This window comes from Pipistrellus kuhlii, unplaced genomic scaffold (assembly GCF_014108245.1).
Source record: "Pipistrellus kuhlii isolate mPipKuh1 unplaced genomic scaffold, mPipKuh1.p scaffold_m20_p_11, whole genome shotgun sequence".
NCBI classification, from domain to species: Eukaryota; Metazoa; Chordata; class Mammalia; order Chiroptera; family Vespertilionidae; genus Pipistrellus; species Pipistrellus kuhlii.
Genome location: NW_023425416.1, coordinates 30,687,125 through 30,710,865, shown reverse-complemented (window position 1 = coordinate 30,710,865; position 23,741 = coordinate 30,687,125). Strand labels below are relative to the sequence as shown.

The 23,741-nt window shown below is 41.4% G+C and overlaps 1 protein-coding gene across 1 annotated transcript in view; it reads left to right on the top strand.

Annotated features, from left to right (window-relative positions):
- Positions 1 to 10,785, top strand: part of LOC118715360 (collagen alpha-4(VI) chain) — a 94,413-nt gene extending 83,628 nt beyond the window's left edge. Inside the window, exons 35-38 of the mRNA XM_036431515.2 lie at positions 1,014 to 1,691; positions 3,651 to 3,741; positions 4,421 to 4,650; positions 10,096 to 10,785. Of these exons, the coding sequence (XP_036287408.1) occupies positions 1,014 to 1,691; positions 3,651 to 3,741; positions 4,421 to 4,650; positions 10,096 to 10,151 (1,055 nt within the window). The 3' untranslated portion in view covers positions 10,152 to 10,785. The remainder of the gene's footprint in view (positions 1 to 1,013; positions 1,692 to 3,650; positions 3,742 to 4,420; positions 4,651 to 10,095) is intronic.
- The last annotated feature ends 12,956 nt before the right edge of the window (positions 10,786 to 23,741 follow it).

Below are 23,741 nucleotides of genomic sequence, written 5' to 3'. Positions count from 1 at the left end.
TTGGCCTGTTCTGCTTACTTACCTGTCCTGCCAGGTTCCTGTGGATGGCTGGGTTTGTGTTCTTCCTTTAGTGGCACCGTAGTGTGTAGGGCAGAAGACCACAGAACTATGAGTCAAGAGTCCTGGGTTTAGGCCTGGATTTGGCAGGTCATCATGGGATATTGGCAGGTCATTCAATGTCTCTGTCTTCAGCATCCATCATTCTGTCCCACATGTCACACCAGGCTGTGCCAGAGAAAATTTTGTGCTGAAACCCATGCACGCCCATGTGTAGAGAGTTCTCATCCATGCCCACGGGGCTGGAGTCCTATTTGTGAAATCAAAAGGGGATTTAATTGTTTCCTCTTCTTGATCCACACTAAGATGTATCGCTGCCATCAGAGATCTGGTCCTGAGAACTGGGTCAAGTCAAATGCAGTCATTGCCATTGGCAGAGAATGTTACAGCGGATGAACTGCTTTCACATCCATCATCTCATTTGACACGCTGTCTCTCTGGGCCTCAGTTTCCTCTCCTGAAGAAGCATAGACCTAGCTGGTATTCATTGAACTTGAGGTGTTTTTTTTTTCCTCCTGTATCAGGCATTGTTCTGAGCAGTTACAAATATTAAATCATTTTAAAAACTTAAACCTCACAAGGTAGGTACTATCATTCTCATCACTGTCCCTGTCTGACAGATGAGGAAACTGAGGCAGCGGGAAGGCTGAGTAATTTGCTCAAGGCCACCCACTCAGGAATAGGTAGAACCTGGACTGACCCAGGCAGATGTCTGGGAACCTAAAAATGAAGAAGCCACATGGCCCAGTAGTTAAAAATATTAAACGTGGGATCGTCGTCTCAATTCTTTCTCCTGAAAAACGGGCATTTACTTACAGCCCCCATCTGCGGCCCTTGTCAACACAATGCAAATATCGTTTAGCAGTGCCTGTTCTTGCCGAGAGTCTGGAAGTGTGTTTGCACGGAAAGGAAAGGGATGCATGGTAACTCTGGCCTCTCCTGCCCTTCCTTCCCAGACAAGTGCCGACCAGCCCCGGAGTGCAGGTCCCCTGGGCCCCTGGCAGTGGACGTGGACATGGCGTTCGTGGTGGACAGCTCCCACAGCGTCGGCACCGATGTGTACCAAGCCGCGTTGCATCTAGTGGACACCGTGCTCGACAACCTGGAGGTGGCTGCGCAGCCCGACACGTCTCTCTACGGGGCACGCGTGGCTCTGGTGACATACACGACTCCAGGCTTCCGGCCGGGAGCAGCACAGCCCCCCGTGCTGGAGGCTTTCCTCCTGACCTCCCATGGCCACCAGACACAGATGCAGAGGCACATCCGGGAGGCCATGGGCCACACCCTTCAGGGAGCCCCTGCCTTGGGCCACGCCCTGGAGTGGACACTAGAGAAGGTGCTCCAGGCAGCCCCGCTGCCCAGGAGGGCACAGGTTCTCTTCACCATCGTGGCCAGTGAGACGAGCAGCTGGGACCGGGAGAAGCTGAGGACTCTGTCCTTGGAGGCCAAGTGCAAGGGCATCACTCTGTTTGTGCTGGCCTTGGGTCCCGGTGTGGGGACTCGTGAGCTGGCTGAGCTGGCTGGAGTGGCCAGCACCCCCTCTGAGCAGCACCTGCTGCACCTGCAGGGCATCTCAGACCCAGAGGTGGCCTACGCCAGGCGCTTCACATGGGCCTTCCTGAACCTCCTAAAAAGTGAGCAGTCTCTGAGCATGGGGATGCCTCGGGGGGTGGGGGGGCGGCTTTGGGGGAGAGAGAATTACTGCACAGCCTGGCATTTGGGCGAGCAGGCGCCCACTGAACCTTCATCCTTGCTGAGGTGCATGCAGCCCCACAACCTCTGGGAAGATGGTAGAGGAGCACCCTGTTTCCTGAAAAGCCTGAGCTGCCATTGCCCTGACACTGTGCCAAGCCTAGTGTTGGTTTCTTGTCTGGAACCTCTCAGCTGGTGGTTGGGAAGCCTCAAGTCTCCCCAAAACCTCTCAATTTTCTCATTTACCAAAATGAAAATGACAATCTCTTTCTTATTTGTGAAGCCTACATTCAAATATGTGCATGGAGGGGGTTCAAAAGCACCAGTGCTGTACAATTAAGTGGCATAGTTATTGCTATTACTATTTCTCAGAATCCAGTGGTGTATAACAGTGCTTCTCTAATTTTCACATGCATCTCCTGGGGAGTCTTGTCAAATGTAGCTTCGGATTCAGTAGGTCTGAGCTGGGGCTGGGATTCTGCATTTTTCTCAAGCTCCCAAATGATGCTGATGCTGGTAGTCCATGGACCACGCTTTGAGTAACAAGAGTATATGACATTTATTTTTCTGGGACTTGCTCAGGTTGGGTGGATGGAGCCAATAGTGAAGGTTAAGGGGCACCCTGACAGTGCACCTGGACAGGAATTCTTCCCCATCTCCTCACCTCCAATCAGAACCAAACTAGTTGAATCAAATTCATGAGCAGCAGGTACCAAAGCTGTATTCCTAGCATGATAATGGAGATCATTGGGATTTGGCGGTGGATATTGATCTGGTCACATTTACACGAGTTTGTCTTGGGCTCCGTCCACCACTGCTAATCCAAATCAGGTCATGTACAGGGTGCCTCGAGGTGACCTGTGAGGCCTTCCTTCTGGGAGACATGAGTTTCTCAGTTTATAAGTGGGTGTGATATCAAGGCTTCCTGCTGGGAGACTTGAGGGACATCTGCCCATCAGTGAAGGGCTCAAAGGGAATCTGATGGACACCTAGAAGTACTGACACAGCATTTGTGCCCCTCCAGTTGGAGAGACACAAAGATCAATGGCTTAGTTTTGGTCCTACTTTTGCCACTAGGGAGCTGTGGGGCCCTAGAAAGGTCAGTGAAGCACTCTGAGCTTGCAATTTCTTTTCTTTTCTTTAAAAAAAAATATTTTATTGATTTTGTACAGAGAGGAGGGGAGAGAGATAGAGAGTTAGAAACATCGATGAGAGAGAGTCATCGATCAGCTGCCTCTTGCACATCCCCTACTGGGGATATGCCCGCAACCAAGGTACATGCCCTTGACCGGAATCGAACCCGGGCCCTTCAGTCCCCAAGCCGAAGCTCTAGACATTGAGCCAAACCGGTTTTGGCAAACTTGAGATTTCTTATTGTTGTAGGAGATGGAAGAGAGATTTGCAAGATATAGCTGATGGCTTAGTGATTCTTTGAGGGAGACGAAGGCTGAATGAATCCCTTTTCTACTATGTTTTATTTCATCTTTTTAATGTTTTATTATGTTAGGTTGCACTTTGTTTTCTTATAGTCTTTTATGTTGTAATTTTACATTATTCATATGATAGCATGCATTTTATGTTTTCATTTTTTAAAATTTTATTTTTGTATTTGTTTTATGCTTTACTTAAATTTTACATTTTTTTAATTTTATGTCAATGGATTTTTATTTTTATGTTTTGCTTCATTTCATTTTTATTTTGTTTTGCTTTTTATTTTGCCTTGTTGTATGTTTTACTGTATTTTATGCTTTATTTTAGTTTATTTTGTCTTTTAAGTTTTTGTGTTAATGGATAATATTTTGTTTTTATGCTTCATTTTACCTTGTGTTTAGTTTATTTTCAAGTTTTATATTATTTTATGCTTTATTTGATTTGACTTTATTTTGAAATTTTACTTTCAGGTGGAACAAACCAGTACCCACCCCCAGAGCTCATTGAAGAATGTGGGGGCCCCAGCCGAGGGGACACTCGGATGCAATCACTTATTCAGAGGTGGGCTGAGGGCAGAGCTGAGATTGTCCCCTAGCTCTGTCCCTTGCAGGAGACAACTCCCTAAAGCAGTGGTCGGCAAACTGTGGTTCACGAGCCGCGTGCGGCTCTTTGGCCCCTTGATTGTTCTAATGCCACTTCTTCAAAATAGACTCGCCCAGGCCGAAAACCGACTTCTGCACATGGGCCACGACGTTTCAACCGCACTGTATGTGCATGTCCGCACGTGGTATTTTGTGGAAGAGCCACACTCAAGGGGCCAAAGAGCCACATGTGGCTCGAGAGCTGTGGTTTGCCAACCACTGCCCCAGAGAAAGGTCACAGGCAGGGTCAGTCCTTGACCTGACCCAAACTATTGGAGCGAGAATGCTCCTGTGTTTGACAACTCTGATATGGTGTGTCTTTTCTTTCCTTAAGAGTAATACAGGACAATATAAAACATTGAAAGAACACATAAGTGTATAAAAGCAAAAACTAAAAATTTCCATTCCACCCCATGCCCATCTTATTAAAGTTAATAATGCGAAACATATTATTGCTACTTTTGTCCAATGTGATAACGAAGTCATTGGGAAATGCTCAAACCCACAGCTTTATTGAGCTCAGTAGTGTCGATTGGGAAATGAACCTCTCAGTTCTCATGGTTTAGTTAATCGGTTTGGCACGGATTGTTTTTATACAGGCTGCCCAAGCGCCGGCGTGGCATATCTGGCTTTGCTGATGATTTGGAAGCACTTGAAGCAACACATTTTTTTCTAGAGGAGAACAGAACAGCAATGATGACATCTATAATTCAGCCAGAAACACTTGAAAATTATGTAAAGAATGGATATGCCACTGAAGAAAACAAACCAGAAATGTCTGCAAAACAGAAGAAAAATGGGAGAGAAGTAAATTCAGACACCACTTCTGGTAAAAAACAAAAACAACTATTCCTTACTCCTTGAGTTTACTTTTTAAAATCTTTTTTTTTAAATCCTGCATACTATGTGTGTTAGCTTACAAATGTTGGCTTTTATATACTTTCCTTCCAAATATACAAATTCATATATGCAGCTAAAGAAATTAGTTTAAGACCATATTTAAGGACTAACTTTCACCTACATGTAAACTTGGTGCTGAACAGAAGCTGTTTCAGTGGGTCGGATGGGAGCACATCCTATGAAATGTCTGTATTTCATTGTGGCGAAGCAATGATCTATTGCAGAAGCAGCAAACATACTCCTGACCTGTAGGACAATGCACTGGCTTGTAGGAAGCTCCTCCATCTATGAATGGCCACATAGGTGCTGACCAAGTTTCAGGAACCTTTGGGTTCATCTAAAACAACTAGCAATGATTTAGGGCTATAGCAGGTAATAATGCAGATACGATGTGACCCCTTACATGGGCTCAACAAAGTGAGCAACTCAGTGACAACATTAGAAAGAGGTTTGGGAGGATTTGACTCTCAAGTTTGTAAAATGTAGGGAAAAAGATGGCTGGAAGAATTTCTAGTGAGTGGTGTGGTCAGTCCTGCTTACAATAAATGAGAGATAATTGCCCAGAGGTTTTGAATGTGCCTAGATGGTTCTCTATCTGGGGCAGCTAGCTAAGTGGCCACACTTCTGTGGCTCTGTTTTATGATCAGTAAAGTGAGGATTGTGTGAATACCTATCTCACAGGGTTGTTTTGAGGATAAAACTTGTTAATTTATGTGTTTGCCATGTAACAAGCCTACAACATAAGGTAGGTATTAAGATGCAGATATGTCCTACCACTTAGGTTCCAAAGTAAACAGATGTTTAAAGGAAATAATAACAAAACTGATGGACAGAGGAGTGGTCACTCCCAGCAGCACAGTTTATCTCCTTAGCTGAAAAATTCAGGATCGCACTTATCCTGTTGACCATTCTGTTCTCAGTATGTAATATTGTCAGGTACTTCGCTGAGGCAGTTGTTTTCAGTCTTGGCTGTAAAATAGGAATCTCTAAAAATTCTCAAAGCCCAGACCGCAACCCAGACCAATTCAATCAGAATTGCTGGGCTGGGGAGCTACCCAGAAATTCCACTGAGCAGCCACGAGTGAGTACCCCTGCTCCAAGGGAGCCTTTCCTACAAAGTCAAGGTGAAAGAGGAGGAGGACAGTTGACAGGCCATCTAATCCAGTCCTACTCACAGACAAAAACTAAGGCCTGAGGGTCCCCCAAATTTCTGAAGAGCTGTCTCTAGTATTGACTTGAGCTCTTTGGGAGGGGGCCATTGCTGGCTGCAACCTTCTTCTTCAAACATCGTCCTCTCTTCGCCCCAGAGATATTCTCCTCTTGTTCTACTTCTGATCAGTCCATCTGGGCTCCTCTTTCCAGGTCTAGCCCCACAGAAAGAACCAAGTTTCATAAAACCTGAAATTTATCATCTAGGAGCCCTCTTTAATTTAGAAAGCATATGAAATTATTAACATTTAAACCAAAAGTGAATATTTGATGCAAATGAGGAGCCCTGAAGCTTAGGCTTCATGAATTTGATGGTAAACCTGCAATGCCTTCCCCAAGGTCCTTTCTTCAGTCCTCCAAGGACTCTACACATCCTACAGGGACAAGTTTTCCCGCCATGACTTCCTCTAGCCCCTCTGTACTGATGACTTCAAATCCCTACCTTCCAGCTTTCACTCTCTCCTGAGCTGCAGACCAGCTTAGCCACCGTCCTCCAGATGGCACCATTGCACATGCCCCCAGTCATTTCAGACAAACTTAATTAAACAAATGGGACTCATCTTTCCCTTTCAAATTTTCTTCACCTTTATTCTTTATTGTAATGAACCTCCACTGACCCAGGAATGGAAAGCTAAAACCCAAACATCACTAATTTTCTCCTCTCCTCTCCTCCTGCCTCAAACTGGTGACCACATCTTCGTGTGACTTCCTCCTCAGCATCTCTCAGATCCATTCCCTTTCCCACAATCTTCCCTTTTAATGCCTTGGCTTTCACCTTGAGTGTAATTGCAATGCTGTTTAACGAGTCTCATTTCTCCAAGTTTGTCCTCCTTTCTATTCCATTCTGAACACCAAATTAAGTTATCTAAAATCGAAATCTGATCCTGTCGTTTGTCTTCTTTATTTCCCAATGGTTTATATTATAGGGGCGGGGAACTTTTTTTTTCCTGCCAAGGGCCATTTGGATATTTATAACATCATTTCTGGGTCATATAAACATAGCAACTTAAAAATTAGCCTGCTATCTTTGGTCAAACACTTAATTATCTCACCCTAATGCCTGGGCAGGGCCAGACCAAATAATTTTACGAGCTGGACGTTCCCCTGGTTTATAAGACAATGTTCAGATGCCTGAATAAGGCACACAGGCCTCTGTGATTAGACCTTGCAGTGTCCTCGGAGGCCTACTGGTTGCCACTTCCCTACATACACCTTTTGCACCATTTGCAGTAGCCCCGATCCCCTGTTCTTTATTCCAAGTCCCCATGCCTTTGCTCATGCTCATCTGTCCATTTGCAGCCTTCCACCTGGATTCCATCTACTCATCTCTTAATATTTAGTTCAAGTTTCACTACTACTTAGAGTCTTAAATTTTCATGGCCTTCTTTGTGCGCCTGTATCTTAAGCTAAATTCTTCCATGGTACCTGCAACCTTTTATTGCATGTACTTGTAAAGAATTGTCATAGAACCCAAGCTGATCTTGGTATAATTTTCAATTTCAGTGCTATCTCCAAAGCACACACACATGGCTTTCTCCTCCAAGAAGGGCTACATCATGAGACATATGTGTCAGTAGAGAGAACCAGGCCAGGCATATTGCAATGTCATTGTAGCTGTTCTTCAAACCTATCCAGTGTTCTCCTTTCTCTTCTCCTTTTCTTCACTCCTGGTTTCGTGGACTTGTTTGAGTAAAACTGATTGCTGCTATAGAATTCTTTTAAGAAAGGCAAATGTTAACACTCTTGGTAAAAACAATGCAAATATAACATTAGGACATAGCAATAATTGCTCAAGTGAAAACTTGCTTTCCCCTTCTTCCCCCCTAAATGCCATATCATACTGATAAAAGAAAACTTACGACTCTGAGGCTCCTTTAGGTTGCACAGAGTACCTTGGAGATGATAGTTTAAAGCATCCAGGATTGACTTTCCTGTAGCTGTGCTGACCGACGACTAGCCACATGGGCTATTTAAATAGAAAATCATTTAAATTAAATAAAACTGAAAATTCAGTTCCTTGGATGCAACAGCCATATTTCAAATACCCAACAGCCACATGAGCAGTGACTACTGTGTTAGTGCAGACATAGAATATGTCCCTCATTGCAGAAGGGTCTGTAAGGCATGCTGCTCTTTTAAAAAAAAATATATTTTATTGATATTTTACAGAGAGGAAGGGAGAGAGAGAGCTAGAAACGTCAATGAGAGAGAAACATTGATCAGCTGCCTCTTGCACCCCCCCCCCCCACTGGGGATGTGCCCACAACCAATGTACATGCCCTTGACCGGAACTGAACCCGGGACCTTTCAGTCCCCAGACCGACGCTCTACTGCTGAGCCAAACCGGTTTCGTCGAGGCATGCTGCTCTTGAAGAATAATCCAGGAGAAGCAACAGCTGGTTGTCTCCCAGATTAAATTCAAGGATGGGGCTTCTAAAGCCAAAAGCCACAAAGTCTCACTAGGAAAAGTAATGGTAGATAGATTGATTTGTTTGTTTACTTATAAATACTCAACTGTGAATATGTCTTTTATTGATTCTAGAGATAGAGGAAGGGAGAGAGAGGTAGAGAGAAGGAGAGGAGAGAAGAGGAGAGAAGAGGAAAGAGGAGGGGAGGGGAGGGGAGAGGAGGGGGAGAGAGAGAGAGAGAGAGAGAGAGAGAGAGAGAGAGAGAGAGAGAGAGAGAGAGAAGAAAAACATTGATCAGTTACCTCCCATGTGCATTCTGATGGGGATCAAATCTACAACCTGATTGTATGTCTTAACCAGGAATCGAACCTTGAGACCTTTTGGTTTATGGCCTAAGCAACTGAGCCACCCATCCAGGGCAAAGTAAGGATCCATTTAAACAAGTCCTGTCAGTTTGGAATCGGTTTGTAATGGTAGAAGTTGGTGTCAGCTGATTGCTGAGCCCTAAATCCATTTGATCTTTTTGTTGGATCCAGAGAGTACAGTCAAAAGTTCACCACCGGAATATTTTTCTATTGACTCCAATAATATTTTTGGAGGAGCATTTGCATGTATCCTTCTCTGATCCTTCTCCTGAGCCCTCACTGCCTGTTTTCTACCCCCCCCCCCCCCCCCAACCCCCAAGTCAGAGCAATGCAGCAGACCAATTCCAATTCCAAGGCGTAGGACCGTTCGTTACCCCACTAAGAGTGCATCTCATCCCCTTGGGTCCAGCGCATCTGGTCACTCATTCAAGAGAACTAGTCTGCGCTGATTACACTAATGGGAGAGTATCAGTAGCTTCCCAGGAACAAACCACACATTTTAATGCTCACTTTCTGAAGCGAGATAACTTCCTTATGTGGGAGTGATTGGAAGGCCCAGGGAAACGGGAGGTAAGTGGCTGGCCTGCAATGAAAACTAATGTCTGATTTAGAACCAACTGTATCCCAGATTTTGCTCGGTTGTCACTTGTTGATTCCCAACGGTTTCTGCATTTCCCAGGAACATCCTGTTTTCCTTTTAATATTAACTTCTTGGGTAAGTGTCAAGATGCAATAAATAATACATAAACTGTATTTGCTTAGGCTATTAGAAGGCTTTGAGATTAGGAAGCCACTGAGATGGTTTGAATAAAGAGGGAAATAAGTATAATAAACAAGTAAGGAATTCTCAGTATCAGAAAGATTTATTTACTTATTCATCCACTCACTCATTTATGCGTGAGTATAAATGTGTTGGGTACTGTGCAAAATAATACCTGAAATTGTATTACACCTTTCACACGTTATGTAACACCTTACAACAACAACTTATGAAGGTTTTTTTTTTTTTTTAAGATTGTTTGTATGGTTTAGGACAGTGGTTGGCAAACTCGTTAGTCAACAGAGCCAAATATCAACAGTACAAAGATTGAAATTTCTTTTGAGAGCCAAAAATTTTAAACTTAAACTTCTTTTAATGCCACTTCTTCAAAATAGACTTGCCCAGACCGTGGTATTTTGTGGGCCAAAGAGCCGCATGTGGCTCGTGAGCCACAGTTTGCCGACCACTGGTCTAGAAAACTGAGGCTCAGAAAGACTGTGTCTTGCTCAAGGCTACACAGCCAGTAGATAGAGGGGCTAGGATTCATTTTCAGGCACATACCACCAAACCATTGCTCCCTTCCCATCATGCTCGTACAGGAAATGCAACCCCTTGCCTTTGCTTTGTGGCAGGTCCCTGTTTGATGGATCCCATGGAAGGCGAGTGCCAGGATTACACCCTGAAGTAGTACTATAACAAGAACAAGCGGGCTTGCCAACAGTTCTGGTATGACAGCTGTGGGGGCAACGCCAACTGGTTTGAAACTAAGGAAGAATGTAAGGTTTGATGTGTCCCAACGCCCCTATCGAGTTGGGCAGAGTCTCATTACGGTCGCCTCTGCTTTAATCATGGATGAAATCGAGATTGCCTTCCTGAGACAGTGCGGCAGCTCCTGAGTGGTGAAGCCCGCTCTGCAGTCACAGAGGTCCATTCCTAACCACTGAACTGTTTCCTGCCGGCGGAGGACTTGGGAAAAACGATTTGTGATTGGGGAAGGACTGCATTCTAGTAGCTTAAAAAAGCAACTGAAACTTTCCTGAACGTTATTTAAATGATGTAGACCTGAATGATAAAGAAATTTGAACTTGACCTAACATTCGTTTTTTTGGGCTATGCAGCAAAAGAGAAATCAACGTGTACGCAATGAGTAAAAGATAATTTGGAAGTGAGTTGCAACTTGATTTTTTTTTTTTTTTTGCCACTTGAAAACCTGGAAGTATTCGTCAAAGCTGGGGTTTGCAAAAAGGCACATCTAATGTGGAATTTCATCCTGACTACTGAATGTGAAAATAAAGGCAATCTCCATGAAATCATTTGGTGTGTTGCCTGCTCACTGCAATCTGTGCTATTCTTTTTTTTTTTTTTTTTTTTTTTTGCTTTGTAGTACATTTTATTTTTATTTATTTTAAAAATTCTTTATTGTTTAAAGTATTACATATAGTATTACATATATCTCCCCCCCTCCACCATTGACCTCTCCCCAGCCATGTACCCTCCCCTCCCCACCCAGCACATACCCTCACTTTCCTAGTGTCTGTGTCCATTCCTTATGCTTCTATAAATGCAAGCAAGGTCTTTGGTTAATCTCTTACCTCTGCCCCCCAACCCTGGACCCCATCTTCCCTCTCAAGTTTGACAGCCTATTTGATGCTTCTCTGTCTTGGATCTATTTTTATTCAACAGTTTTTGTTGTTCATTATATTTCACAAATGAGTGAGATCATGTGATATTTATCTTCCTCCAACTGGTTTATTTCACTTAGCATAATGCTCTCCAGGTCCATTCATGCTGTTGCAAATGATAAAAGTTCCTCTTTTTTTTTTTTTTTTTTTTTAATAGCAGTGTAGTATTCCATTGTGTAGATGTACCACTGTTTTTTAATCCACTCATCTGCTGATGAGCACTTAGGTTGAGGTTGTTTCCAAATCTTAGCTATTGTAAATTGTGCTGCTATGAACATAGGGGTGCAAATGTCCTTTCTGACTGATGTTTTTGCTATCTTAGAATATATTCCTAAAAGTGGATCACTGGGTCAAATGGGAGTTCCGTTTTTAATTTTTTGAGGAAACTCCATACTGTTCTCCACAGTGGTTGCACCAGTTTGCATTCCCATCAGCAGTGCACAGTTGTCGTTTTGTTGATGATAGCCATTCTGACAGGTGTGAGATGGTATCTCATTATCATTTTGATTTGCATCTCTTGGATAGTTAGTGACTTTGAACATGCTTTCATATGTCTCTCAGCCTTCTATATCTCCTCTTTCAAAAAGTGTCTATTTAAATCTTTTGCCCATTTCTTGATTGGATTGTTTATCTTTCTTTTGTTAAGATGTATGAGTTTTCTATAAGTTTTGGAGATTTGGCCCTTGTAGGATATAACAGTGGCAAATATGTTCTCCCATGTAGTGGGCTTTCTTACTGTTTTGTTGATGGTTTCTTTTGATGTGCAGAAGCTTTTAATTTTGATGTAGTCCCTTTTGTTTATTTTTTCTCCTTCATTTCCATTATCCTAGGAGGTGTATTGGTAAAGATAATGTGATGGCATATGTCAGATATTTTGCTGCCTATGGATTTTTCTAAGATTTTTTATGGTTTCATGTCTTATATTTAAGTACTTTATCCATTTTGAGTATGGTGTAAGTTGGTGGTCTAGCTGCTGCTGCTTCTTCCTCTTCTTCTTCTTCTTTTTTTTTGCATGCATCTGTCCAATTTTCCCAACACCGTTTACTGAAGGGATTGTCTTGATTCCATTGTATGCTCTTTCCTCCATTGTCAAATATTAATTGAGCATAATGGCTGGGTACAATTTCTGGGTCCTCTGTTCTGTTTCATTGGCGTATGTGCTATTCTTTGTGACATAACACTTGTTGGAGAGGAAACAGAACAGAAGTGACTTTGCCATGGGACTGATCCTTTGTTTTTAATTACAGTTACTCTTGACCTTTCAAACTTTGTGACTTGACAAAATTGTGTTGCAGGACAATCTTGAAGACAGCTTTGGCCAAACCCATCGGGAGCTTTGGCACTAACAGGGCTTGTTAAAGTGGCCATGGGTGGGCCACGGCTGGGTCTGTATTCCCCTGCCTCCTGGCTGTTGGAAGTGAGCTGCCCTGGGAAGGCTTGTTTCTTGGGCAAGGCAGCTCTCCAGCTGAATAGGCCCAGCTGAACCAGTGTTTTCACTTCTAAGCATGTGTCCCGAATGATATCTATAACCAACTTTTCCCTTAACAGCAAGAGCTCCTTCCCAATTAAGATTGACACTGTTAGTGAAAATATGAAGTGTCTAGGTTCACCCTGAATGAAACATTTTTTCAATAGGGCTCATAGCTCAATTCTCCAGGCCTCTGAACTTGGGCCCAGCTTGAGGGCAGAACTAGGCACTGCATGGAATTCTAGAGCTGCTGGGTGCTGAGGTGTCTGGCATGAGGTCTCTGCAGGATCATGTATTAGTCTGCTCGGGCTGCTATAACAAAAGCCACCAACTGGGGGGCTTAAACAACAGATATTTATTTCTCACAGTTCTGGAGACTGAGAAATCAAAATCAAGGTGCCAGCTGGCTCGCTTTCTGGTGAGAACTCTCTTCCTGGCCTACAAACAGCTGTCTTCTTGTTATGACGTTAAATAACCTTTCCTCTGTGGAGAGAGAAAAAGAAGAAAGGGAGAGTGAGAATGAGACAGAAAGAGGAGGGAGGAAGGGAGATAGAGTGAGAGAAAGTGAGCACAGAGAAGGTTCTCTGGTGTCTCTTATAATGACAAAATCCTAATGGATTAGGGCCCTATCTTTATGATCTCATTTAACCTTAATTACCTCCTAAAAGGTCATATCTCCAAATTCATTTACATTGGGGGTTAGGGCTTCTAGTTATGAATTTGGGGAGACAGAAACATTCAGTCTCTAACCGATTTCAAGCAGCTGATGGTTATCACCAGGGACTCAGAGTGGAATTTGCTCTCTGGAAAGCTTCTGTTGAATAATGAAAGTTATTTTAGGATTCTTTTTCCCCCCTCCTCTCAAGCCCAGAGAGAGACACTGATGGTATGAGAAGGCAGATTTATAGAAAATCAAAGAAATATTAACATTTTAATTTTTTCTTATGACAATTACTTTTATCTGATCAAAAAAGGATAATGATATATTCATGGTAGCAAGTTTGTAATTTAAATTAATTTGCGGAACTGCACATGGAAGAAATAAAGCTCACTTACAATCTTTCCCCCCAAAGGTAATTATTGTGGTATAATCCAGGTGTTTTTTTTTTTTCCCCTAATGCTTGGAATATTATTTTTTTTCTTCCTTAACAAACTATTATACATTGCAGCAAATTTTGGCTAAAGTGTTTTCATGCTGGGAATGAAATGGCAGACGTTCTACCATTGGCAGAGCTGCTTATCGTGTGGGTGTGTGTATGCATATTGTTCTTAGGAATAACCTCAGCTGCTTGGGCATATAGGGGCCAAGCTCATCTATCCTGAGGATGGTACATGATTTGAGTTGTGATCTATTTTCCAGTTCTTTTTCCCACCCCACCCTGCTCTTCCCTTGCCCAGGCTTTGGGAACACAAAGGCAAAGACAAGGTGGCGGTATAACCTTTCAAGTCTGCCCCGGGTAGAAAGTTTAGTACTTAAAAAATCCTCAGGTACACAGACAATCTAACCAAGGGGCAGAAACCATTATCTGTTGCTTTTAGATAGCACTCACCCCCCACTCCTGTAACACAGTTTCTAAAGCATTGTCCCATGTTATCTTATCTACAGTATTTGCCTACTCCCCCCAAACCTTGGATGATAGCATTGTTCTCCCCAGTTTTTCCCATTGCTCTTCCAATTCTCAGAGAAGTGAAGTGGTTTGACCCAGAGTATTAGAGAAACTGGACTTGAATTCCTTTTGATCCCAACTGTAGGGCTCCTTTTGCTCTGCTCCATTGGTTCCAAAAGATGAGCTGTCACCAGATGAGGAGGAGGATGGGCTGAGACAGAAGAAAGGAATTTCCCCTATGACTGTAAACAAGCTTGACCTTTCTGTCCGCCTCAGATGCTTCCCTTCCCCTGCTAACCCCTTTCTCTCCTTGGGTGGTGGTGCTGGTCTGGCCTTAGGTCTTTGAGGAAGCAGGAGTGGACTGAAAGGAAAGTTGAATTGTGTTGCAGGATAATCCTGAAGACAGCTTTGGCCAGCCCCACGGGGAGCTTTGGCACTAACGGCTTGTTAAAGTGGCCCTGGGTGGGCCATGGCTGGCTCTGTATCCCCTGCATCCTGGCTGTTGGAAGTGGGCTGCCCTGGGAAGGCTTGTTCTTAGGCAAGGCAGCTATCCAGCTGAATAGGCCCAGCTGAACCTATTAGAAGTGTTTTCACTTCTAAGCATGTGTCCTGAATGATATCGATAACCATCTTTTCCCTTAACAGCAAGAGCTCCTTCAAGGACTCTTAAAAGTGGGCAGGGGGAAGAGAATCTCCCTCCCGAGAGGACAACAGACAAGCAGACCAGACTCTGTCCCTTGAGTTTTGATTTCCTTTCTTACTGCCTCTTCTCCTCACTGCCACTATCACATTGTCTCTTTAGGTTCCAACCTTGCCAGCCCTACTCTACTATGCAGCCTGACTACCTGACAGCTCAATTGACCACACGCCTGTGTAGCCAGGGACACCATGCACCTCTGTTAGGGCCAATGAGGAGGATGTGGGAGTCTGTTATTGCTGCCTTTCTGCTTCCTTATTCTTTTCACCTAGAATGTGCACATGATGCTGAAGCCTTTGCTAAGGATGGGAAAAGTTGGAAAATTGGAAAAAGTCTGGATTCTTGATGGTAAGACCTTAGACCTACCTGCCCTAGACTGCTTATCCTGGACTTCTTCTCACGTGAGACACATTTCTTGTTTGTTTGAGCTATTGCTTATCAGGATTTCTGGAAACAGCCACCAAACAAAACCCTAACTGAGACATAGGCATTCAAAGCTCCTCCTTTAAATCTCTAGTTCAAGTGTAGACAGATCCCTCATGAAGATTCTTGGATATAGTTGTCAGAAGTAAAACTCAAAATAATTGGTAAAAGCAATAAGACAAATTAATGGGTTCGTGTATCTTTTTGAAGGAATGGAGGTTACAGTTGTGTTTCTGGAACCAGAGATTCAAACATGACTAAGCTCCATATTTCTAACTTTATGTCTGTTTCTTCTTGTGGATTACTTGCATTTTTTCAGACTGGTTCTTTCTTGGGGTCTCGAACCATGATCCCAACAATTCCTTGGTCGCACCTCACCCGCTAAACCACCAGAAAATGAGGGTCCTCTTCTTGTTTTGTGATATTGGAACACTTGCCACAGAGTGCTGGGGACTTCCTCACTGTCAGGTCCCCTTCCCCGGGTGGGTGCCATTCATAATCTAACATTAGAAAACCTCTTCGTTGATTTCCAAGAACTTAAAACGAGAGTCTAGCCCTGCGTGCTACTTTGGCAGCCCCTTCTCAGTCTGGATTTCCTGTTAGAAAGACTTCTACTCTCCAGCTGACACTTATAAGAGGGTAGCTTTTGTTTTGAAATGTTCTCTGTGTGTTATAATAACATGTAAGCATTCCTATAACTGTAACTACATAGTATCTAACAAGTTGGAGGAAAGGAGCAAAGCATGCTGTCTTCTCAGCCTCTCTACATTCCTGTTCTAAATACTGTGAGATTGTACTTTTCTTTCTTTTTTTAAATATATTTTATTAATTTTTTACAGAGAGGAGGAGAGAAGGAATAGAGAGCTAGAAACGTCGATGAGAGAGAAACATCGACCAGCTGCCTCTTGCACACCCCCTACCGGGGATGTGCCCCCAACCAATGTATATGCCCTTGACCGTAATCGAACCTGGAACCTTTCAGTCCGCAGGCCGACGCTCTATCCACTGAGCCAAACCGGTTTCGGCAGATTGTACTTTTTTAAGGAAAACCACACACACACACACACACACACACACACACACACACACACACATCATTTGCTATAAATTAAGGCTTGAGAGAAAAGGCAAGAGTTATGTGAGTCACAATTTGGTTTTGGAATTCAAGTTGGATTCAGGATAACAAAAGAGTGGTTGGATTTTAAGAATTTCTCCACCATTGATATACACAGAATAAAGCCAAAGTAGCAAGACAGACAGAAATGCTTCACTGCAAATTAATCATCCTATCTAATAAAAAGGGAATATGCAAATTGACCAACATACCATCACAAAGATGGTTGCACCCAGTCCTTTCAGCCCCGCCAGGGCCTGGTGGGGAGGGGGCAGGTGCATGGTGCGTTTGGACCCACCCTCAGCCCTGCAGCCACCCAAGGCCATCCCCAGGTGCAGGCAAGCCTCGGATGGTGGCTGCCCAGCTGCCCAGGGCTGCCTGAGGCTCAGGAAAGCAGGGCTGGCCGAGGCTTACACTGTCAGAAGTGGCAACAGTAGAGGTTTGATGGGGGCTTTGCCTTCCCTTGAGGGCTCCTAGACTGTGAGAGGGGGCAGGCCGGGCTAAGAGATCCCCCTCCAGTGCATGAGTTTTCATGCATGGAGCCTCTAGTAATTTCTAAGATAATTTATGTAAAAGAAGATGGTAGGAGACTTCCAGTTAAAATGAGCCGCATTGAGATAAACCAACCTTGGAGGTTTTTTCTCCTCTGGAACAAAGAAAAGCAGGAAAAAAAAAAAACTGGAAGAGAAAAAAAATCCCAACCCATAATTGATAAAGAATAGTTGTTAAATGCACTGACATGTAGGTAATTCTATTTTATTTTTATTGTTTTTTTTTAAATTGTTTATTTAAAAAATTTGAATTTATTCGGGTGACATTGGTTTGTAAAACCAAACAGGTTTCACGTGTACAACTCAATAAAACATCATCTGCACACTGCATTGTGTGCCCAGCGCCCAAAGCCAAGTCTTCCATCCCCATTTGCTCCCCCTTTGCCCACTTCCACCTAGCCACCCTCCTTCTCCGCTGGCCATCACCACACTGTGTCTATGTGTTATGTACATATAAGATAATTCTATTTACGTTGCCACCTGTCAATATTCTACCACTCCTAATCTAGATGAAAAAGTCAATCAGTTCTACTAAGGGAACTACAAAGAACATAATTTTCTTGTCCCTTATCTTCTTAATTCAGGCTCTCCAACATAATCACATTTGACTCTTTCTTTTTTTGTATAATATTCTTACACATGGTTGTTTTTTTTGTTTTGTTTTGTTTTTTCCTTTCAGTTTTAGATAGTCTATAGAATTTCTAGGACAGGCTTTCTTTATTTTTTAAAATATATTTTTGTTGGTTTCAAAGAGGAAGGGAGAGGGAAAGATAGATAGAAATATCATTGATGAGAGAGAATCATTGGTTGGCTGCCTTCTGCACACCACACATTGGGAACAACCTGGGCATGTGCCTAGACTGGGAATTGAACTGAGTCTTCCTGGTTCATAAGTTATTGCTCAACTCCTGAGCTATACCAGCTGGGCTACAACAGGCTTTCTTAATCACATATTCTTTTCCCTTTTCCTCACCTTTCAGATAATTATATCCATTTAAATGAGGTGGTTGTTCAGTGTTTATATTACTATGGTTATGTAAAGATTTTTCCTAGCAGAGCCATGTCTTATACATTTCATGTATGTTATTGAATTTTTTTTTTTCAGAGTAAAGTCACTTTTACTTTTTGTTTCATTTTGATAGTGCTTTATATGTGCATTGCTATTGCTTTACCAAATGCTGTGAGAGGTATAACTTTTGTCTCAACCTACTCAACACATTAGTTGTTCTAGCAGTTTTATCTCTTTACATTTTTCCTGGAACCCTCTACCCCTCTGTTCTATTAAAAAAAAATAAATCCTATCTAATGAAAGAGTAATATGCAAATTGACTGTCACTCTGACACACAAGATGGCTGCCCCCATGTGGGCACAAGATGGCCAGCAGGGGAGAGCAGTTGGGAGGGACCAGGCCTAAATGTGCAGTGGAAGATCCCTTGAGGGGTCCCAGATTGGAGAGGGTGCAGGCTGGGCTGAGGGATACTCCCTCACCCCCATGCACGAATTTCGTGCACTGGGCCTCTAATATATATATCATGTATTTCAGAGAGAGAGGGAGAGGGAGAGAGAGAAACATCAATGATGAGAGAGAATCATTGACTGGCTGCCTCTTGCACACCTCCACTGGGGATTGAGCCCACAACTTGGACATCTGCCCTGACTTGAGATTGAACCATGACCTCTTGGTTCATAGGTTGATGCTAAAACACTTAGCCACACTGGCTGAGCTTTAAGTAAACCTTCTTATTCTTTTTTAAAATTTTTTTATTGATTAAAATATTACATATGTGTCCTTATCCCCTCATTGCCTCCCCATCCCTCCACTCATGCCCTTCCCCCTCCCACCCTATTGTCTGTATTGATTAGTTAGGCTTATATACATGTATACAAGTCCTTTTGATTGATCTCCCCCCCTTATCCCTACCCTCTCCTACATTCCCTCTGAGGTTTGATGGTCTGACCAATGCTTCTCTGTCTCTGGGTCTATACTTGTTCATCAGTTTATATTGTTCATTATATTCCGTAAATGAATGAGATCATGTGATATTTATCTTTCTCTGACTGGCTTATTTCACTTAGTATAATGCTCTCCAGGTCCATCCATGCTGTTGCAAATGGTAAGAATTCCTTTTTTTTTTTTTTTTTTTTTTTTTAACCACACTGTAGTATTCCATTGTGTAGATGTACCACAGTTTTTTAATCTACTCATATGCTGATGGGCACTTAGGCTATTTCCAAATCTTAGCTATGGTGAATTGCTCTGCTATGAACGTACGGGTACATAATCTTTTCTAATTGGTGTTTCTAGTTTCTTGGGATATATTCCTAGAAGTGGGATCACTGGGTCAAATGGAAATTCCCCTTCTAATTGTTTCTCACCTCAATCAGTTCCATTATTTGCAAACTCCATACTATTCTCCACAGTGGCTGCACCAGTCTGCATTCCCACCAGCAGTGCATGAGGGTTCCTTTTTCTCTACATCCTAGCCACTACTTTTTGTTTGTTGATTTTAAACAAACCTTCTTATTCTGTGGTTGCCAAGATGTACCTGCCCAGCAGAGAATTCAGCTCTCTGGTCAGTAGTGTGAAACTGTGTTTCAAAAGAGTCCTCCTGGGCCATTGAAAGTTAAATTAAATAAAGAGGACTTCACCCATTTGGAAATGTAAAATCTGGATCTTGACCTTGAAGAAAATATATTTTCTTCCAATTTTTAAATTCTCTTCCAAGTTTCTTATGTAGGGATATGGGTTATGGTCTTAGGAATTTCAGCTGGTGTGAGTGTAAAGTTTGTTTGTGTTATATTTTTTTACACATAAATTTTGGAAGCATTTAGAATCCTTCTGTAAAATCTTTCTAATCACAATAGCAACAACAAAAAAGTCCAAATCACTGGACTGAAAACATCTTGCAGACTTATGTGATGGCCAGAACACCAAGATTCACTTACAGGATACATGTCTCCTTCTAATTGTTTCTCACCTCAATCAGTTCCATTATTTGCCTTTTAGGGGATGAATGCAACTCAGGGAAGAAATATCAAGTGTATGCAGCTGGAATAATTACAGTGAGCATCGACTCAGGATATCCTGCCAATGTATGACTTAGTAATAGAAAGTTTATGTAGAATTAACATTGAGGACTTAAAACTTATTATTCTTCAGAGACATGTTTATAGAGTTATCACGATTATGCTTGCCAGATGTTTGGTGGTTCAGTAAGGAATAATTAACAATTCAGATATGTAAACACGGATTTGAATTACTCAATAAATTAGACAAGGAGTAAGTTTACTATGAGAACCAAGTAAAATGAGCAGAAAAGAACCCAGAACATTTGGCATTTCTTTTAAGCCCTATGCTTGATTTCCTTTAGGCCTGTATTAGTTTCTTTAGATTATTGCCACCCAGACCATTGTTTATTTGTGAGATGGCAATAAAAAACAAAGAAACAAAAACTCAGCATATTTTCAAAGGTAGAAGTATCAGTTATACTTCTGTTATAGGATTATATATACTTCAGTTATAGGATTATATATACTTCTGTTATAGGATTATATAACTGTTATAGGATTCACATAATGGGATTCACTTCAAGATGGTGGAATGATCTCCTGCTGCATTATCTTTTACATAAAAGCCCTTAAAACAATAGAATATAAACAACAATAGATAAACACATACATTTTCAAATAGAAACTATTGAAGGATCAGAAGTTGTGAAATTATTTCTGAAGATAGAAATTATATATTCTTAAGTTAAAGAGAAAACCATAGCCCAGTTCATTTGTGGGAAAATACTACAATATTTAGTGAATGAAGGACAAAAATTATTCATGCTGTGTGTGTGTGTGTGAGAGAGAGAGAGAGAGAGAGAGAGAGAGAGAGAGAGAGAGAGAGAGAGAGAGAGAGAGAGAGAGAAAGAGAAAGAGAGAGATTATAAGCTATAAGTAGAAGAAGGTTCAGGAATAAATGACAAGGTGATTAGTTAGGTTTGCGGTTGGCAAACTCATTAGTCAGCAGAGCCACATATCAACAGTAAAACGATTGAAATTTCTTTTGAGAGCCAAATTTTTTAAACTTAAACTTCTAACGCCACTTCTTCAAAATAGACTTGCCCAGGCCATGGTATTTTGTGGAAGAGCCACACTCAAGGGGCCAAAGAGCCACATGTGGCTCACAAGTTCACAGTTTGCCGACTACTGCGTTAGGTGATTTAGGCATAAACCTAGGGAGAAACACACCTGTTAGTTTCATCTGTCTTGGGCCAGGCAGCAACAAAGGAAAATCTCACTGGTCCAGGCAGAAGTAGTGAGTATGGAAGCTTATATTTTAGAAACAGGGTCCCGAGTGATGGGTGATTACAAGAGCCTATAGAAGACCAGCCTCTGAACCATGACACATTCCTTGCCCAATGCTCAGGGAAAGCAGTGTGGTGTACCAACAATGGCATCAGATCCTGCTTATTACTCCTCTCTAAGTGGACCATACAGCAGGAAATGTCAGCTTCAAACATGACCATTGCAATCAGAAGTAACCAAACATTTCAATAAATCTAAGGAGAAATCAAACTCAACAAAAGAATTACCACCTAAGGAAATAAAGTTATTAGAGAAATATGGAGCCATGTAGGGTTTGCTTAGACTCTGATTCCCAGCAATCTCTTTTTTGTCTTCAGAGTAACTTTTGTCATAAAAGCAAAATGGCAGCAGTAATTGCAGGCCTAATACCTACACACCATAGTACCTAGAGCAAGAGAATATCTATTAACCCCCCCTCCTCCCAATTTCCAGATAAAAAACATGAAGAGGCAAACTGCCTGGACTACTTGTGAACCAATCCAGGTGTTCAGAGGAATATCAGACTCTGACGGGATTAACCTAGGATTACCTGAATCAATATGGAGACAAAGGAGAGAATATCCTGATTGTCTTAAACCAACCAAAGCTTATCCCTGGACTTAGAGGTGAGACCAGTTTCAGCCAATTCTTATGACTTTACACAGTGAGGAATAGATGTTGGGGAAAACAACAAAAATGTCATTCTAGTGACAAGAAATCTTGATGAATTCAAACAAAATATGCTAAATGATGTCATAATATAAAACTATAAAATATACATGCATCAGGGGAAAACAGTTTTGAATAATGCAGGTTAAAAAGGAAATTTAAATGGAAGTTGAAAATATTTAGAAATGAATAGAAATGGAAGACTATAGGAACTAGTCAGAGGAAATGTTTGCAGTCTTAGATAAATTCCATTTTAATATATGGGGGAAATATATATTTAAATAAAAAAACTGAAAACAGTAAAAGAGAAACAATAAGCTAAAGCAGAAGTTACTAACATAAAATTACATTTAACCAAGTCATATTTATTTCTTTAAAGATACTAGACAATATTTTGAAAAGTCTGTAGATGAAAAACATGAAAAGGCACAAATAACTTACACAAAGTATATGTGCAAAACTCCTTAGAAAAATGACCCTATAAATATCTATTATTATTGTTGTGTAGATATTGAGGACATTAATGTAATGAGAATGTTATGTAAAATCTTATGCTAATTATTCTAAAAATTAGAATAAAGTTAAAAATTTATAGAAATAGAAAATATCAAAATTGCCTGAAAAGTAAGAAAACTTAAATAGAAGTCCAAGATCTAACTACCACTCTCCTAAATAAAACCTCCCCATGTCTGGATTATTTTATAGGAATGTTCTACCAAACTTTTAGGGAATCAGTTATTCCTATCTGATATCATATATTTCAGAACATAGAAAAAGATGATAAACTATCCAATGTATTTTATTCAGCTAAGAGTATACTGATACCAAATATAAGAGTTGAACAGTAAAAGAATAGGAAAAATAAATAAAAGAAAAATGTAACCTTAACAAATAATGTTTACCCAGGAATGCTAGGATAGCTCAACATTAAAAAATAAAGATATTTTAACTGATTAAAGGAAAACATATTCTGTTACTGATTTCTAATTTAACTTAATGTAGTCTGGTGGAGGATCTGACATTTAACTAGATAGTTCAGTATTTATCTTCTGTGTACATAAAACAAAAAGCAAGCACAAAATAAAACCCTGGGGATATAATTAAAAAAAAAATGAGAGCCACCACTATAAATACCTACACAAAGATTGGAGATATGGGATATTTATTGCAGCCCATGAGATGTAACTCCTTCTATTCAAGTGTGGATATGGACATTTAATGAGAATAAAAGCACTTTTCAAAAATGGAACTAATTGACATCAGATTTCACTGTTGATAAGTGTTCTGCAAACTTATTAAATTGAATTTATTATGAGCAAATGCTGAAATAAAGAAAGTTTTAAAAAGTGTAAATAGAAAACAGAAGGGAGATAGTTATTGAGGAGCACGCAACATTTATCTGGCCAGTGGGCCTTGGCAATTTTTTATATCTGTCTTCATTTCTGAGAATTCCCAGGCTTAGATAAATGAAACCCCTTGTTGGAATTACCTAACCCTTTGGATGATAATAGTGAGATCCAAAACAGTGAAGTCATTTGCCCTTCCTTAGTTACTACAGAGAAACTGGTGTGCTTTATCAGTCTCTATCTACATAGATCTACTTTTTCCTTTACCTGATGAACAACACATTCTTCAGAGTCCCGACCTTGAGTTATCTACCTATGCTAGCCTTTCCTGACATCCACAAGTGATATGAACAGCTATTTCCACTGTATTTATCAAGCTGCATAG